At 38.0% G+C, this 18,487-nt stretch overlaps 1 protein-coding gene and 1 pseudogene across 13 annotated transcripts in view; both read right to left on the bottom strand.

Moving 5' to 3' along the window:
- The window catches only part of TTC3 (tetratricopeptide repeat domain 3), a 129,445-nt gene that overhangs the window by 53,124 nt on the left and 57,834 nt on the right, over positions 1 to 18,487 (bottom strand). For all 13 annotated transcript variants that reach the window (XR_009047773.1, XM_057697443.1, XM_057697449.1 and 10 more), the window contains 9 exons: positions 18,185 to 18,297; positions 16,166 to 16,286; positions 13,992 to 14,114; positions 13,160 to 13,261; positions 11,938 to 12,030; positions 11,213 to 11,277; positions 10,087 to 10,223; positions 6,137 to 6,463; positions 3,820 to 4,071 (listed from right to left, as the gene is read on the bottom strand). Coding sequence is in view for 12 of the 13 variants with exons in the window: in XM_057697443.1 (XP_057553426.1) it covers positions 3,820 to 4,071; positions 6,137 to 6,463; positions 10,087 to 10,223; positions 11,213 to 11,277; positions 11,938 to 12,030; positions 13,160 to 13,261; positions 13,992 to 14,114; positions 16,166 to 16,286; positions 18,185 to 18,297 (1,333 nt within the window). In the remaining variant the exon portion in view is untranslated. The remainder of the gene's footprint in view (positions 1 to 3,819; positions 4,072 to 6,136; positions 6,464 to 10,086; positions 10,224 to 11,212; positions 11,278 to 11,937; positions 12,031 to 13,159; positions 13,262 to 13,991; positions 14,115 to 16,165; positions 16,287 to 18,184; positions 18,298 to 18,487) is intronic.
- Positions 1,761 to 2,563, bottom strand: LOC130830289 (60S ribosomal protein L7-like; annotated as a pseudogene).

The raw sequence follows: 18,487 nt of genomic DNA, 5'->3' as shown, positions 1-18,487 counted from the left end.
GGTTTCAGCACAGTAGGAGGAGGGGTGCATATTCAGAGGGCAGATGGGGAGAGTGCTGATGAACCCAGACAGATGTGAATTCAATTTGTAGGCAAAACAAAGCAAGTGTTTCCCAAATAAAATACTTATAGGATCGGATAGATGTTCTAGAAGAGTCACTACTAGCAACACAAGAGAAGGATTTGGAGTGGGAGGGTCAGAGACATGGAGACCAGTTTGGAGGCTACTGGGATCATGGAAAGATTATTAAGGTCATGGCCTAGGGAAGTGGACATGGACAGGGAAGGGCAGATGAAAAATAAAGCTTATCTCAACTGGCAACAAACTAGATATGGGGTAACAGGCAAGAGGAAGAGTCAAGACCAATTTCAGAGCTTCCTGCTTAAAAACAATATATAAAATGTTATTAATGTTATTATCTGAAATAACTTTAGGAAAAGCAGGTCTTAAGATACAAGCGGCTTAAGCCATATGGCTCTTAAAGGGCCTCTTGGCTGTATACACAGAAATTCCAGCAGGGAAATATGCAGACAGGATCCAGGAGAGAGGCTAGCTCTCCCAATGATCACGACATTGGTGATATTATTGAGTACCCTTATTTGTAAGATCAGAGGATTTTGAAAAGTTTTAAGAAATATAGTCATTCCTTTAAATGAAAGGAGACAAAACTGAAAATGTCTGGGGTGAGGGTGAGAGGCAGAAGTAGTGAACTTGAAAACCTGTTGGCTGGTCATTTGGTTGGTGGATTCCAACCCCATGACTAAAAGCAGAGAAACAGTCACAGCTGAACGGACTCTACATTTTAGGTACAGAACACAAGAACCAGGGAAAATACACAATGAGAGGGAATTGTGTCCTTTTTAGTTGTCTTGTGCGATCCAAACATGCACTGAGTTTTGTAAGCTCGGTCCCAGGACAGCACTATATTACCAGCAGCAGCAAACTGATGGCAATAAATTCAGGCTATCAAGAAGCATATCACCTCCAGTCGTGAAGCAGTGTCCTGGGAAAATAAAGCCACCTATACTTGACTGTGCTCTCTCCTAAGAACCACAACAAAAGTAAGGTTTTTCAGTTCCTTATACTGCATTTGAACTTCATAATGCACAACATTTTTGCACAATGCCAGACCTTCTCATGTACCCTTTAAAACAAATAGCATAGGGCTTCCCTGGCGGTGCAGTGGTTAAGAATCCGTCTGCCAATGCAGGAGAGGTAGGTTCAATCCCTGGGCCGGGAAGATCCCACATGCCGCAGAGCCACTAAGCCTGTGAGGCACAACTACTGAACCCGTGTGCCGCAACTACTGAAGCCTGCACACCTAGAGCCTGACAACTACTGAAGCCTGCACACCTAGAGCCTGTGCTCCGCAACAAGAGAAGCCACTGCAATGAGAAACCCACACACTGCAACAAAGAGTAACCCTTGCTCGCCTCAATTAGAGAAAGCCCGCGTGCAGCAACAAAGACCCAACGCAGACAAAAAATAATAATAATAAAAGAAACCTTTAAAAATAAATAAATAAATAAATAAAACAAAGAGCATAAAATTTGAAAATCTAACTCCTGACAATATATAAAGCAGACTTCTGATGCTAAGGGAAAAGGTGGTGGGCGGGGGGAGGCATTATCCTAAGAGATACATGTAGTACCAAAGATAAGAAATTTAATTCAGAATCTAAGAATATTAAAATTTGAGCAAAACAGAATCATACAGATCACTGGCTCCAAATCCTCATCTTTTTTTTTTTTTCTAATTTGAAAGCAGTCACTGTTTATTAACTGACCAGATTACAAAAATAATCATGGTAGACACCTTAGTTCATTCTTCTAATAAGCCTGTTGATCTGGTCTTCCCTGTTGCCAGCATCTCCACCTTCTACAAAATGAGTGGTCTTTTTCTTCATTCCCCCTTGTGGAGAAGACAATTTGAAGGGCCACAGGAAGTTGTTTGCTTCTTTGAAACATTTTCCAACAGTACAGATCTCATGAATAAGATCCTCCATGCAGACGATACCACATTTGCCAAGAGACCGAGCAATCAACACGTTATCTGTCAGGGCGATTCGCTTCTTGTTGGTTTTGCCATAACCACGCTTGTAGATTAATTCAGTTACTGACTTCAGGTTTGGGTACCCCCATGCAATGTATGGTTCCACGATTCTCAGCATGTTAACTGAAGCCTTGTTGAGCTTCACAAAGGTGCCACTGAAGATCTGACAGAGGCGAAGAAGCTGCAGCACCTTTCGAACCTTTGGACTCACACCACTGATACCTCTGATCCTGATGACAAAAGCCAATCTGGGTTCAGCAGGTACATAGAAGTTGCCAGCTTTTCTTGCCATCCTAGCCATTCGGATTTCAGTTCTGTAGATCTGCCTGTATTCTTTGTGATAGTGCTTAGCTTTTTCACAGATAAGCTTCCTCCTTGCCTTTCAAAGCATCTTTTGGACAAACTTCTTTCTCAGGCACTTGATCTTAAGCTCTGCAAAATTCTTTTGATTTTTCTTAAGGGTTTCTGGCACAGCAGGAACCTTCTTTTTATTCTCTTCTGCACCCTCCATGGTTCTAGCCAGGAAAGAGTCCAAATCCTCATCTTAATGATGAAGAAACTAATATTCAAGAGAAGCCAGAGACTTCCCTGGTGGCACAGTGGTTAAGAATCTGCCTGCCAAATGCAGGGACTCGGATTCGATCCCTGGGCCAAGGAAGATCCCCCATGCCACAGAGCAAGCCCATGCGCCACAACTACTGAGCCTAGAGCCCATGAGCCACAACTACTAAGCCCACGTGCCCCAAATACTGAAGCCCTCACACCTAGAGCCCATGCTCCACAACAAGCGAAGCCACCACGAGAAGCCTGTGCACCGCAACGAAGAGTAGCCCCTGGTCACTGCAACAGGAGAAAACTTGGCACAGCAACAAAGAAGGAATGGAGGGAGGGAGGAAGCAGAAAAAAAAAATCAAAAAAAAAAAAAAGAGAGAGAGAGAGAACCTAAAGCATTAATTACTAGTTATCCTATTCTGCCAAACTGGACTCTATGCCATTAGCCAAGCAACCCCCTCAAGCCACCTCCGCCCTGTCTCTAATTCTGGACATCAACCTGTCAAATTCCACCTCCATGTTCAAAGCTGGACTTGGACTCTACCCCTGCACCAAAGCTTTTCCCTTCCTCAAGGAGAACCCCTCAGCATTTTTTCTGGTCCTCTCTTACTCCCATATTATAGTTATTTGTATATTCATTTTATTCCCTTTTCTAGAAAATAAGGTCCTTGAGGGCAGGGACTAGCATAAGCATTTCTGAATTTCTTGTTAACACCTAGCACAGGGCCTTGAAGCAGTAGTAAAAGAAAGTTTCTAATGAATTAAGTTAGGAAAGTAGCTGGGCCACAGCCTACTTTTCCTGACTCCCAGTTCTAGGCTCTTCCCATTACAACACATATTCTATCTGTTCTAGATTCTAAAAACATCGCCTACTTCTGCAGGCCACTGTTTTCTTAAATGCTACAAATCAAACCATTTCCTAAGAAATTCCATCCCTTTAATATACAATCTTTGCCATGACACTGTCAAAATATCTACAATGAGAATAGGACGGTGTATAGTCTGTGTAATATACCCATCTGAGTATCCCTACAACACTTAGCTCCACAGAGTAAAAGGGTTTTATGACAGTAAGAGAAAAAAATCACTATTCTTAATACTAACTTCCCCAAATAAGTTAGTTGCACCATAATAATTTTCATTATTTTAAGTAAGCTAGGTCCTTTGGAGATTTTTTTCTAAGATTAGCTACAAACTGAAACTCAGTCCACATACCCATTATATCAAAGAATTCGTCCAAAGCATTATGCAGTGATGGGAACTTGTCTCTGTGTTCTTCCAGCAGCCATATTAAACATCGTGCTTCCTTCAATGATGCTGGCTCATAGAAATAATCAAGCTGCTTTCCTTCTATAGAGCCTAGTTTATGACTGTACTTCTCATTCCAGAGAAAAGTCATGATGCTAAAATCAAGCTCCTTAAGAGCGGCCCCATAACGAGAAAAAAAAGGTCCTGTGGCATCTAAGCCTATAATAAAAACAAAATCCAAGTCAGAAGGGAAAAATTATTTGCTGTAAAATCACACTGTTTCACCTTTGAAAGCAGTTCTACTAGTTTGCTTACATTTTCAGTGAAAATATTTACATAACTGAGAACAAACCTGTTCAAGTTACTATGCATTTTAGAAACACCATTTCATATTAATATGCTAATTATAATAATTCTTATCTATTAGTTGAACAAGCTGGGCCGAAGGTTTCCATTACCATAGTTATTTTTGTTAGATTTAGGAGATAAAGCAAAATAAATGCCTTTAAAAGGCATTTTTTAGAGGCAGTAAATTTGTTTAAAAATATGACAATAACTTTTTCACTACTTCATAATGAGTTTCATTCCAATTAGTACAAGTGGAAAGATTTTACAATGCTTTGCCACACATGTCATAATAACAGAGCATTAATAATATACAGAACTTCCCAAATGCCTTTAAAACAGAAAATGGGTAAACTCTTCACCCAACACCTCCAAGAACTACACCTTATCCCCCCAGATACCATGGCTCCTGACCATCCTCACGAGACTCAAGGTGGTCACTACTCCCACTTCTATTCCCCCTTCTCCAACTCAGAAAAAGGCGTGGCTGCAGTCTACAGGCCACTACTGAGAGGGAAGCCCTGCTACTTACTAACACCGCCGCCAAGAAGCAAGGACGGGCTCTGTTCTCTCTCCCCACATGCCTCTAACACAGGACGGACCACAGGTTCTCAGTCCGCAAAGGAAGTGGAGATTGCCACGTAAAAATTACCCTAGACGGCTGTTTCTTGCAGATGAAATAGTTCGCTTTGCAGAGGTCATGGTACATGAAAAATTAGTGTATTTAAACACTAGAATCAGGGGCCACATAAATACTCATACAGTACAAGGTTTAAGGGAATCACCAATGAATAAATCACACCTTCACATCTCCATTTACGGCTGACATCAAGGGATGTACTCACTGAGGGGAAGGGAGCAGATCATACCTAGTACTGAAACATTAACCACCTCGCCCCCTCCCCGCCCCGCCACATTTAAACTAAGCTCTTTGTTAAATACAGCAGGTTAAAGTAAAAAATAACTTTATAATTTACACGTCTGACTGTTAGTAGACACCAGTGGCAATCGTCACTTACGCAAAATTTTCTGGGGCCAGAAACCCATGGAGACATATGCTGAAAGCAGCAACATTTAGTTGCCAACCACACCAAGTCCGCTGCCATCTTACTTTTGTCTCTACTTGACAGACACGTATCAGTATGTTCTCTGAAACCCTGGAATTCTATCAGTTCCATGTGTCCACGGCAGGCCACTCAGGCTCTCTCTATGGACCGCTACTGCAAGGGCCTGCCCTGCTGTGGTTTCCACTGGCCCTTTATCCAACAGCTGCCAACTGACTCATCTACTGCAATAGGCAGCAGCCATCCTCGTCACCAGGACAAACAAGGCCCTGGTACCTGAAGAGATGACTATCTAGTTTAGTCAACAACTCTCTCTGCAGCTGCCTGCTGCAGTCCCTGCATGGCTTTGGTCAAAGAGCCTGCTTGGGGGTTCTTCCTCAACCAAATTAGGAAAATCAGGGCAGAGTACCAGAGTCTTATGACCCTGTAATTCACAACACCGAAGGTCAACCTTAGGGTGTTTCGCTCTTAATCCTTAGATACAGATTTGCCTCAGGTGAACTAAGCATTTAGTTCCACCTATTCTTCCCTCTAAATTCTTCACTAAGGAATCTGACTACTGATCTGCACAATCCCAGAGGGCACTCCCCAGTAGCCGACTCCAGGGGGTGCTATTTACCCATGGTTGTACACAGTACTCGCAGGGTTCACCCACTGAAAAATAGTTTTCCATAACATAAGACAAAAAAGCATACTGTAACCCATCCATAAAGTAACCTAAAATTTTTGAGTGGGGGAAATAGTATTTTTAACAATACAAATTTGCAATTCTACATTTTAAAAAATCATAAATGATGACAGGAAAATGAAAAAGGATTCAGAGGCCTATGCTTATCCTTCTTATGAAACTGCATCTCTAGAATTAAGAGACGTACCAAAGCTATTAAGTTTCTGGATCCAGGTGGCTAGTTTTGGCTCCACTTCCTGAAGCTCACTCAAAACATGCAGAAACACCCTTGTCTTTACTCTATTCTTTTCTTGAATCAAATGACGAATGACATAGTCCACTGCTTCATTCAGAAAATTTCTGCTAGAAAAGCAGGTTGTGTAGTCTTCTGTGGTTAAAACCTTCCAAGAAAGCAACTCTTTGAGAAGCGTGGAGGTATTCAGTATCCCGGACTTAATCTTGTCAGCATACTGCTTTATGCACTGCAGAATTCTGTCATCAAGGAACTGGCAACTCTGAACAGTGTCTACAGTTTCTAAGGAGAAATAACAGTGGTCAGTAAAAAGCAGAAAGAAGACCAATTTGCAAAAATATAAACTCAGAAAAAACTAACATAACATTACATAGCAATATAAAACATCACAGATGTATTCGTTACATTGTTTTAAATAACCCAAGAAATTTAAAATTAGGAATATGAATAAAATATTTAACATCTTTAAAAGACAAGAAAATTCACATTAAATCGAGAATATCAAGTACCTTATTACCTTCACTTGTACCACTCATGTAACATCTAAAAATCCTAACTGAGCCTTATCAATTACCCAAGCTTTATATTCAATAAACATGTTTCAGGCATGAAGGCAAAGAATTTTTTTCTGGAGTCAAAGGGATCATTTCTTCAGGTATAAATACAATTAATATTTGGTAGTTACTGTTCTGTTATTCATCTTATTGTTGAATCCTAATTCATAGACTTGTGGAGTCACTGATACCAAGATCTAATACACCTCAGAAGTTCAGCTTCCCACCCAGGCATTTCCCCCCAAAAATGGCCATTTAGCCTCTTTTAATACAATAAATTAAATACAAACATATATATATATATATATATACACACACACACACATATATATAAAATAAGTAAATAATGTTCACTAAAAAATTTTTAGGTAGAAAAGATAATTCTGATTAATTTGTGAAACATTAATGAAATACTAGATGAAAAATAAAGACAACAAGAGGAAATTTCTCATTTTGGGAATAGCTGTCATAGTAGAAAATGAGAATATCTTACTTTAACTCAAAACTAAAAGTAGTCCTGGGGATATAATGTACAGTATTGTGACTATGGTTAATAATGCTGTTTTATGTATTTGCATATAGATCTTGAAAGTTCTCATCATGCAAAGAAAAATTCTGTAACTATATATGGTGATGGATGTTTACTGCACTTATTGTGATAATCATTTTGAAATATATACAAATATCAAGTCATTATGTCATACACCTGAAACTATACCACAATTAAAACAAACAAAAAAACCACAACTAACCCGCCCCTGCCCGAAAACCTGAAAGTAAATATGTCCACAGAAATAGTAAATTACTGAGACCGCTCCCATGTTGATTAAGGAATGCTGAGAAGATGAGCGTAAAACAGAAGGCTGGACTAAGCAATCTCTCTGGCACCTTGTATGAACTGCTTCTTTATGTGAACCCAACATATTTCAGATAATCAGTGGCTAATTTACAATTCAATGTTTCAGAACTTAAATCTGTGTAGCAAGGTTTACAAAGCACTGTCAAACATACAATAGGAATATCAGACATTATTTCCACTTTCACTTCAGAGATAAGGAAACTGACACAGAATCTGCCCTGAGTTAGTGGCAGGGTAGCATTTTCAATCCTCGTATATTGCTTCTAAATTCAATGTTCCTTACACCAACCCTCTCCCCATCTCAGGGTAATCAGAAGATGGTGATAAAATCCCTCTAAGATGAGGAACAAGACAAGGATGTCCACTCTCGCCACTACTATTCAACATAGTTTTGGAAGTCCTTGCCACAGCAATCAGAGAAGAAATAAAAGGAACCCAAATTGGAAAAGAAGAAGTAAAACTGTCACTGTTTGCAGATGACATGATACTATACATAGAAAATCCTAAAGATGCCACCAGAAAACTACTCGAGCTAATCGGTGAATTCGGTTAAGTTGCAGGATACAAAATTAACACACAGAAATCTCTTGCATTTCTATACACTAACAATAAAAGATCAGAAAGAGAAATTAAGGAAACAATCCCATTCACCATTGCAACAAAAAGAATCAAATACCTAGGAATAAACCTAACCAAGGAGGTAAAAGACCTGTACTCAGAGAACTATAAGACACTAATGAAAGATATCAAAGACGACACAAACAGATGGAGGGACATACCATGTTCTTGGACCGGAACAATCAACGTTGTGAAAATGACTGTACTACCCAAAGCAATTTACAGATTCAATGCAATCCCGATCAAATTACCAATGGCATTTTTCACAGAACTAGGACAAGAAATTTTATGATTTGTATGCCAAAGCAATCTTGAGAAGGAAAGACGGAGTTGGTGGAATCAGGCTTCCTGACTTCAGGCTATACTACAAGGCTACAGTGATCAAGACAGTATGGTAGTGGCACAAAAACAGAAATATAAATCAGTGGAACAGGATAGACAGCCCAGAGATAAACTATGGTCAACTAATCTATGACAAAGGAGGCAAGGATATACAGTGGAGAAAAGGCAGCCTCTTCAATAAGTGGTGCTGGCAAAACTGGACAGCTACATGTAAAAGAACGAAATTAGAACACTTCCTAACACCATACACAAAAATGAACTCAAAATAGATTAAAGATCTAAAATGTAAGGCCAGACACTATAAAACTCCTAGAGGAAAAGAGAGGAAGAACACTCCCTAGAGTAATGGAAATAAAAACAAAAATAAATAAGTGGGACCTTCTGCACAGCAAAGGAAACTACAAGCAAGACGAAAAGACAGTCCTCAGAATGGGAGAAAATATTTGCAAACAAATCAACAGACAAAGGATTAATCTCCAAAATATATAAACAGTTCATCCAGCTCCATATCAAACAAACAACCCAATCAAAAAATGGGCAGAAGACCTAACTAGGCATTTCTCCAAAGAAGACATACAGATGGCCAAGAGGCACATGAAAAGCTGCTCAACATCACTAATTATTAGAGAAATGCAAATCAAAACTACAATGAGTTATCACCTCACACCGGTTAGAATGGGCATCATCAGAAAATCGACAAACAGTAAATGCTGGAGAGGGTGTAGAGAAAAGGGAATGCTCTTGCACTGCTGGTGGGAATATAAATTGATACAGCCACTATAGAGAACAGTATGGAGGTTCCTTGCAAAACTAAAAATAGAGTTACCGTTTGACCCAGCAATCCCACTGCTGGACATATACCCAGAGAACACCATAATTCAAAAAGACACATGCACTCCAATGTTCATTGCAGCACTATTTACAATAGCCAGGACATGGAAGCAACCTAAATGTCCATCAACAGATGAATGGGTAAAGAAGATGTGGTACATATACAATGGAATATTACTCAGTTGTAAAAAGCAATGAAACTGGGACATTTCTGGAGACATGGATGGACCTAGAGACTGTCATGCAGAGTGAAGTGAGTCAGAAAGAGAAAAACAAATACCATATATTAACACATACATGCGGACTATAGAAAAATGTTACAAATCAATCAGTTTGCAAGGCAGAAATAGAGACACAGATGTAGAGAACAAACATATGGACACCAAATGGGGAAAGTGGGGAGGGTTGGGGGGGGAATGAATTGGGAGACTGGGATACCAAACTGTACACTGTAAATATATACAGTTTATTGTCTGTTAACTGTATCTCAATAAAAGTTCTTAAAATAAATAAATAAATAAATTCAATGTTCCTCACACTAACCCCCCTTCCCATCTCAGGGTAATCAGAAGATGGTGATAAAATCAAAATGCCAACGGAAAACTAAATTTCAATTCAGTAACAATTAGCATAAGGCCCAACAAGATGAATTTTGAGCAAGAATATATTATTCTTAATCATGCCTTGGACTCCCAGCATACCTTTCTGCTCCTCAGTTTTAGGTGGATTACTTTCCCTTAGGTCCTCTTCCAATCTTTCTTGTGCTAATTTTTTTGCTTCCTTTTTCTGGATCTTTCGCTTCAATTTTTTGTCTTCTTTCAGCCTTAACTTCTCTAGGCTGAAAAATATTTACAATTAGTGATAATTCACCTTGGTTATAAATTCAACTGTTTTCCTTTGCCTATTGTAGAAACCATTCTCCAAACAATAAGTTAGAAGTTTCCTTTTTTAATTAGAACTTGGCATATATCTTCTGTTCAATATTAAAAAATTTTGAGACGTGGTCAATTCAGTCAAAAGAAGTGTACTTGTTTCACAAAAACAAGAACCTCAACAACTGAGTGACTTCTAATTAAGGATGGCATGTATAGATCATACAGATGTTATTTCCATGTATATAAATTACTGCTTAGGATAAACAGGAATAGTAAAAATTACTCTGCAAGGTAATACATGTAAATACTCTTTTCCACAGTAAAATATTTTCACAACCCAATAATGGCCCACAACACCAGAATTTGGTCAATATGGTTACAACAAATTCTCTTCAACAAATAATTCTGTTCATCCTTTCTTTTGCTTTTGCTTGGTCACCAATGATGAAAAAGATCACTTCTTAAAATGGAAAACAAGCATGACCAAAAAGAAAAGAAAAAAGGATTCGAATTATCTGATCTGAACAAGAAGATACAGAGAAGGAATACTTTTGACAGTTCATTCATATTTCAGGGTGAGAAATGTTTGCTGAAGAGAGTAAAAGGAAAGATGTTTTTGAAATTAAAGTTTAAAGCTTAAACAACTGAGAACAAGTATATAATTTTTATCCAAATGCCAAATCTATTGAACATGTCATTTCATAGTTCAAATGTCATAATTTTACTTATAAATTCAACTACTAAATAATGCTTCTTATTCAAGTTTTTAGCATTTAACCATTCTAGGCTAGCTGTCTTAAAAGTTATAAATATCTACAAAATTCACTCAAAACCACTTATTTGAATATGTGTGCAGAGCCAGTTTTAAAAACAGCATAATTTGGAAACCTGCATTTAACAGAATTATATTCTAATAGACATTACTAACCTATCGATTATTAAAAAATCTTACCTAGAACATTTCTGTTTCAGAATAGGTCTTGGAGGAATCTTTTCTTTAATGACCTTGTGTTCAAACTTTAAATAAAACAGAAACATCCAAAATTTATCTCATGCTCCCATGACATAAAGCACAAAACCACAAGTGAAAAACATTTCAGAAGCACACAGTCAACGTTCAATTTGATAGAGAACAGTGACGATGTATGACCCAAACAAAAGCCCAGAAAACTTTAGCAAAACAATTTACTGAAAAGAGGAACAGGAGAGTAGACACACTTTAAGAAAGTTAAAAAAAAAAAGTTAAGAGTAAGCATTACATCAAATAAACTACAGATGTCATTACAACAACCCACTCCTGCAACTCCCACATAGTGAGGCTAAAGGTAATCCCTCAAGACACTCTTCTCCCTCCCTAAGATCCCCCACCTTGCCAACACCCAAAAGTTTACTGGGAATTAAAAAAAACAAGGTTATCAAAAAGAGTAAAAACAGTAAAACTAAAATGTAAAAAGCCTCCTTTTCTTTTTAGGAGATAAAAGAATATGAGAATCCTTCACTGCAAAGAAGCATTCTCACATCCTATTATTGTATAATTTCTTATATTAAGTACCTGTTTCCTTCCTGAAAGATACAAGATCAGAGTAGTACAACTTCCACAAATTTAAATCACATTTTGAAAGGTATAGGCATTTTGTTTATTAATTTAAGGAGATTTCCCCTTTATTCAATACTTACTTCACATTTAACCTGACCACCGCTGCTGAAGATGATAATCTTTGAAATGATTCCTTCACAGTCAGGAGTAAGACAAATTCCTTGTAGAAAATCCTATTTGATTAAAAAAAAGGGGGGGACGGGGCCACATCTCAGCATAAATCTATACACATATACTATTTTAACTATTAGGAACAGTCAAATACGATCTAAAACCTCCTTCAGGGTCCCTGCTCATTGCCATCTGACTTCCAGAGCCTCCAGCTGTAGGGGTGACCAAGTGACTTGCTTTGGTCATGTAAAATGAGTTGACACGATGTACACTGTGTCCATGCAAAAGCTTTAAGAAACACTGAATGGACTGGCCACTGCTCTTTTCCCTCAGCCACAAGAACATGTCCCAGTCACTCCCCAGCCTCAATTCAGAAACAAAGACCAGAGACCAGAGCCCAACCCTGGACAACAACTGCAAAACTTCAGGACAAGTAACATAAGCAAGAAACAAGCTTACTGTAAGTCATAAGATATTTGAGTCACTTCAATATATCCTAGTGAAAGCTACTTTACAGAGGGTACTTCAACCCGTGGGAATGGTTAAGACCACAAAGGGCGTGGGTATATCTAGAGAAGCTCAATTAGGGTAAGAAAAAGACAGCAGAAGTGACTCAATGGCAAAAGTTATTTAGTGACACCATTATACCTCTAGATAACCACGTGCAAGTGTGTATAGTGTGAGAATTTATTTCTACTAGAATAATTCCGATTGCTAACATTCACCTAGCACAACCAGCTTAAATTTTTTTTCCTCAATAAGGATAGCAGCTGGGGCTTCCCTCGTGGCGCAGTGGCTAAGAATCTGTCTGCCAATGCAGGGGACACAGGTTCAAGCCCTGGTCTGGGAAGATCCCACATGCCGGAGCAACTAAGCCCATGAGCCACAACTACTGAGCCTGCGCTCTAGAGCCCATGAGCCACAACTACTGAGCCCACGCACCTAGAGCCTGTGCCCCGCAGCAAGAGAAGATACTGCAATGAGAAATCCACACACCACAATGAAGAGTAGCCCCTGCTCGTCACAAGAGAAAGCCCACACGCAGCAATGAAGACCCAACACAGCCAAAACAAATTAAAATAATAAATAAATAAACGACAGAGTAAATCCTAAGAGTTCTCATCATAAGGAAAAGAAAAATCAACATACAGTGAGCATAATGAAAAACCTAGACAATCTTCTTAGCCTTACCTTGTCAATTTTATCATTAAAGGTTGTTGTTTTTAACTTCTTCCAACAGTTCATGTGAAATTCTATTTTACAGTACTGGCAACAGCTGATTCTTATAAAACCCTAGGGTTTAAAACAATTTTTAATTCACATTTTATAGATGTCTACACACACTCTCTGTTACACTCACAACACACATTAAGATAGCTGTCTGCATTCACCTGGCAGACATAACTAGATGTCACACTTCCTCCTGGGGGAGTATAATACTTCCATACCCCAGACTGCCTAGTGCTGCCAGTATCAAGCTTGACTGACGTATTCATTTCCACAATTTACAGTTGGGTTATCCTTTACAATATCAAATATTTTATAAACTTTCTTTCATCTGATCTACTAACCAGGGACAGTGGGCAGTTTCTATCTTCTTGAATAAGCTAAGGCCCAGTGTCTTATTCACTCAATTAATTGCCAGACTTTGTCTCAGACAGGTCTCTAGGAGTTAATTCAGTGATCAGAATGGCCTTCAGATTCTTGGACGCAAATTTTTCAAGAAATTGGAATTGCAACAAATCAGGGGTAATAACTTCACTTTGTTCCCTGCGCTCCTAAGAATAGGCTAGAAAGGGAAAATGGAATTAGCTAACCTGCCTTCTCAGGTCACCATCCCTGCCCTCAGTGTTTATTTCAGTGGCTCTGGAGATGATGCGGACTTAAGTCCATGGGATGAGGCAGATAGGAGGATGTAAAACTGCTGACAAGTCAGAGAACTCGGGTGTCTCCAATTACAGAATTTGTTCTGAATCCTTTTTAAGGCACAATTCAACAAGTTAATGTCCTACACACTACGTACCTTAAAGTCTGGATCAGTTATATATATCTGGATTTTGGAATATCCACGGCACTTCTGATAGCAACAAATGGCATCTGGCACTGGAGGGAACCTGCATTCTTCAATAAATTTCTCTAACAGCATCTGAAACAAAAATAAGCAAGAATGATACCACTACAACACTAACGCAACAATAAATGTTTGTGATTTCAGTAATCTCTTGCCATCAAAATATTTTCACCACAGAAAGGACCAAATGCCTTTTAGCCAAGAAGTACATACAACTTTTAAAGTTTTTCCTTCTAGAAAGAGGCTGATACAGAGACTCTGAATCAAAATCTTACCCTGTTCTACAATCATCAAACCTCATTTTACAATACACACCTCTTAGAAATCTCCTTTAAGCATTCACAGTGAGTCAAATGAGGCAGAATAACCCTTAGGACTTTACTACTGTTCTCCCCCTTCCCAACGTCATTTCACCTATGATCCCACAACTGCCATTCATCTACCTCCTGGAACTGAATCCCTACCACTTGTGCTTATTCATCTCCTGGAGAACTGCACCACTGCCACTGAAGCACCCAAGACTCATGGCACACTTCCAGTGCTAGCTTTTGTTATCAATACTTTCTGTGCCTCCATTCCAATCCACTACAAAGAGTGGAAAATCCAATAATCCCTATGTTTAGTTTTATTTTTTATAACAGCTTTGTTGAGATATAATTCATATACCATACAATTCACACATTTAAAGTGTATAGTTCAGTTGCTTTTTAGTATATTCAGAACTGTATAACCATCACGATAACCTATACTAGAACATTTCACCACCCAATAAGAAAGCCCATACTCATCAGCAATCTCTCCCCATCGTTCCTCAATCCCCTGGACCCTGACAACCACTAATCTACTATCTGTCTTCACATGTAGATTTTCCTACTCTGGAGATTTCAGATAAACAGAATCATACAGTATGTGGCCTTTCGAGTCTGGTTTCTTTCACTTAGCACGCTGTTTCCAAGATTCACTATGTTGTATCACATCATCAGTACTTCATTCCTTTATATGGACACGATATCCAATTATATGGATATACCACATTTTATTTAACCATTCATCAACTGATGGACACTTTGAGCCGTTTCCTCTTTTGGACTATTATAAATAATGCTGCTACGAACATTCATGTACAAGTTTTTGTGAGAACTTATGTTTTCCTGTCTCTGTATATACCTAGGAGTGAAACTGCTGGGTCATAGGGTAACTCTATCTTTAAGCCAGGAGGAACTACCAGACTGTTTTCCAAAGCAGCTCCATCATTTTACAGCAATATACAGGGGTTCTGAGTTCTCCACATCCTTGCCAACACTTATTACTGTCTGCCTTCTTGATTACAGACACCCAAGTGAGTGAGAAGTACTATCTTGCTTTAACTTGCATTTCTCTATGGCTAATTGTTGAACACATTTTACATGCTTATTGTCTATTTATACAACCTGTTGGCAGATATGCCTATTCAGATTATTTTGGCTACTTTTAATTAGTGTCTTTTTATTACTGAGTTGTAAGAGTTGATTCCTGTGCTTTTAAAAGCTTCACCCAAAAGCACATTCTGAGTAAGTGCCAGGGTTCACAAGTAAAGGCCCATCCAAGTCAATTCACATAATTTAGTCTTCCTAGAACTGGCAAAGCATCCTGTGCTTCTATATGAGACTAAATTTATATTTTCAGTATCTTCAAGTACCATCTTAATAACCATGATGAAAAAAAGATGCTATTCCTTTCTCTAAGTACAACCAGTACGTGACACTGCTTAACAGCACACGCTCTGGTCAGGATGCCTGGATTCAAGTCCCGGCTGCACCATCTCCTAGCTGTTTAACCTTGAGCTCATCACTTAACCTCTCGAAATGTAACTTCCCCTCATCTGTCAAATGGGAATAACCATGCTTATCACACAGGGCTGCTGTAAGGGTTAGAGGTAGTGATAAATGGAAGGTGTGTGATTGGCACACAGGCAACACTCAATAAATGCAGATGATTCTCACCAGTCTTTAAAGCGGAAATGCATATGGAGGAGCTGAGGACAGAGTGCTCCTACCTCTCTGTCTTCTGATACCCAAGTCAGAGCGCAGGAGCACAGATGAGCTTTTATGGTTAGTAAGAAGCTCACTAGAGCAATAAATGGTTACCTTTATCTTCCCTGGCTGAGTCTCTTCAATAACCACATTACTTGTGGGCCAAGTTAACACTCCAGGAAGACGACAGATCAAGGTTCTTGCTTTCTCGAAATGATTAAGAGCTTCTAGAAATCTAAAGTCATAATCATGAAGAAGGTATTAAAGATGTGACATGAATTTTCATTCCCCACAACAAGGCACAGAGATTTCAAGCTTACTAGGTAAGAGTACACTTGACAAATCAATGCACAGAAATATTCAATGTAACCCAGATTTTCTTCAAAAAACCAAGACATTATTATCACTGTTTGCTACAAAAGTAATATAAATTAAACACTAATCTACCTGAACACTGGCTTTATTATGGCAGATGCACATTAGTCCTTTTAAAGTTGTAATTTATTTTTTAAAGTTTTCAACAATTAAAACAGAAAAATGAATTAGGTTGTTCCATTTTAATCTGATTTACTAATCTAATTAGATTCTTATAGAGCAACAGCAAAGCTTCACTTTATCATAAATAGGGAAATTTTTTTTAACTTGATTCACTTAGAACATCTACAGTAAAATCACTTTGTGGAAAAATTTTTGAAGAGTTTGTGTTATTCTGGACATCTTCAACTATAAAGCAGTGAATTATTTTAACAGAACACATGTGTATGTAAACTGTTTTAACTATAAATATGAAATGTTTCAGTCCCGATTCATGGTTTAAAAAATAATGTCAATAGATTCCCACAGTCCATTCAACAAAAGAATACTAGATTACTGGATTACAAGGTTATCCCAGTCTTTATTCTTCTTTTCAGACTAGAGAATAAAGAAGGTTCCCTGCTTTCTCTAATCTTGAAATGATTTACCAACTGAAGAAGTCATTTTTGCCTTTGGGTACAGAAAATTTCACCTGCAGAAAAGCTAGACCACATCCACCAGAAGACAGTTATAAACAGCAGGACTTTAAACCAGAAACCACACATTACAACAGCAAAAAACCAGCTTACTGGACATGGAAACCCGAACTGTATTATTCTGAAATTAAAATTTAAATGCCTTTCCACAACACTGTAAATCACTGAAAATACTTCAATAAAACAAATTTTAAAAAATTTAAATGACTTTCAAAATGGCAAACACTTCTTCACTTACCACAACCTTCATGATGTTACACACTTATGTTATTTTTCCAGATCTTGTGAATATTTGCAGGTGGCCACTGCATTAAACAGGTAGGTCCTAAACCACTTACACTAAACTTGGAAATTAATTTCATTTGTTATTACCATAGAGGTGATTGCTAAATCCTCACTACCCCTGATTCTTTATAATAGAGTTCAGCTGGTCAGACGGTATCTTCAGGAAGTAAAAGAACTTTCTTTAATCTTTAAAGATGTTTAAAGAAGGTTCTAGGCACCCTCTAAGATTGGGTTCCCAAGGGTACCAATGATCTGATAAAACTTCATCTAAACAGATGAAAATTTAAGGATAATTAAAAGTTATGAATGATATTCAATCAATGAACAATTATTTCTTTATGAAAGTAATATCACATACCTACTACTATATTGGATGTATGTCATCTATAGGTTCAGAGAAGGGATTTTGTTTCTAACACATGACGTACTTGAATACACATATACTTCATATTAAAACTATCCTCATACAAGTTTTTTGGGGGAAATAGGTATTTAACCAAAAAATCATATAATCACACTTGTAAAGCATTAATTTACATCAATTCAGTCACCATTTATAAATGATATACACTAAAAGATAAAAGATAAAATCCTTTGTGTCAAATCACTCTATTATTGACTTTCTTATTAGATTCAAAATTAGAAAGCACTGGGAACTGACTTGATTGGCGTTACTTTAATAATTAATATTGAAATGCCAGTACTCAAAGTAAACACAATTATCATAGTGTGCCACAGAGAAGATACCAAAGCAACTCCAGAAAAGAGGGTCATCATCACATCAGACTTCAAATGATTTTACCAGCCTAGAGCATAACGTAGTGTGGTTTCTACGAACCTGTTTTTTTTCAGATACACTTTTCCAATTCCACAGTAGGCCAAGCAATCAAGTCCCTCATTGGGGTAGTGTTCAATCATCCTCTTAAACTGGTTTTCTGCTTCAGATAATTCCTTCAGTAGCAATGAGAATAGTGATCACTTACACAAAAAGAGAAATGCTAGAATAGATTTTACCTGAAGGTTGATTCCTTTTGTATAATATTAAAAACAACTGTATACCCAAAAATTTCTATGGCAAAATTACACATTCTGCATTTCACTTTCTTAGCAATTACATCAATTTTGAACATATACTCAGAGA

The sequence above is a fragment of the Hippopotamus amphibius genome, chromosome 10 (assembly GCF_030028045.1).
Source record: "Hippopotamus amphibius kiboko isolate mHipAmp2 chromosome 10, mHipAmp2.hap2, whole genome shotgun sequence".
NCBI classification, from domain to species: Eukaryota; Metazoa; Chordata; class Mammalia; order Artiodactyla; family Hippopotamidae; genus Hippopotamus; species Hippopotamus amphibius.
This window is presented reverse-complemented; position numbering and strand designations above follow the sequence as displayed.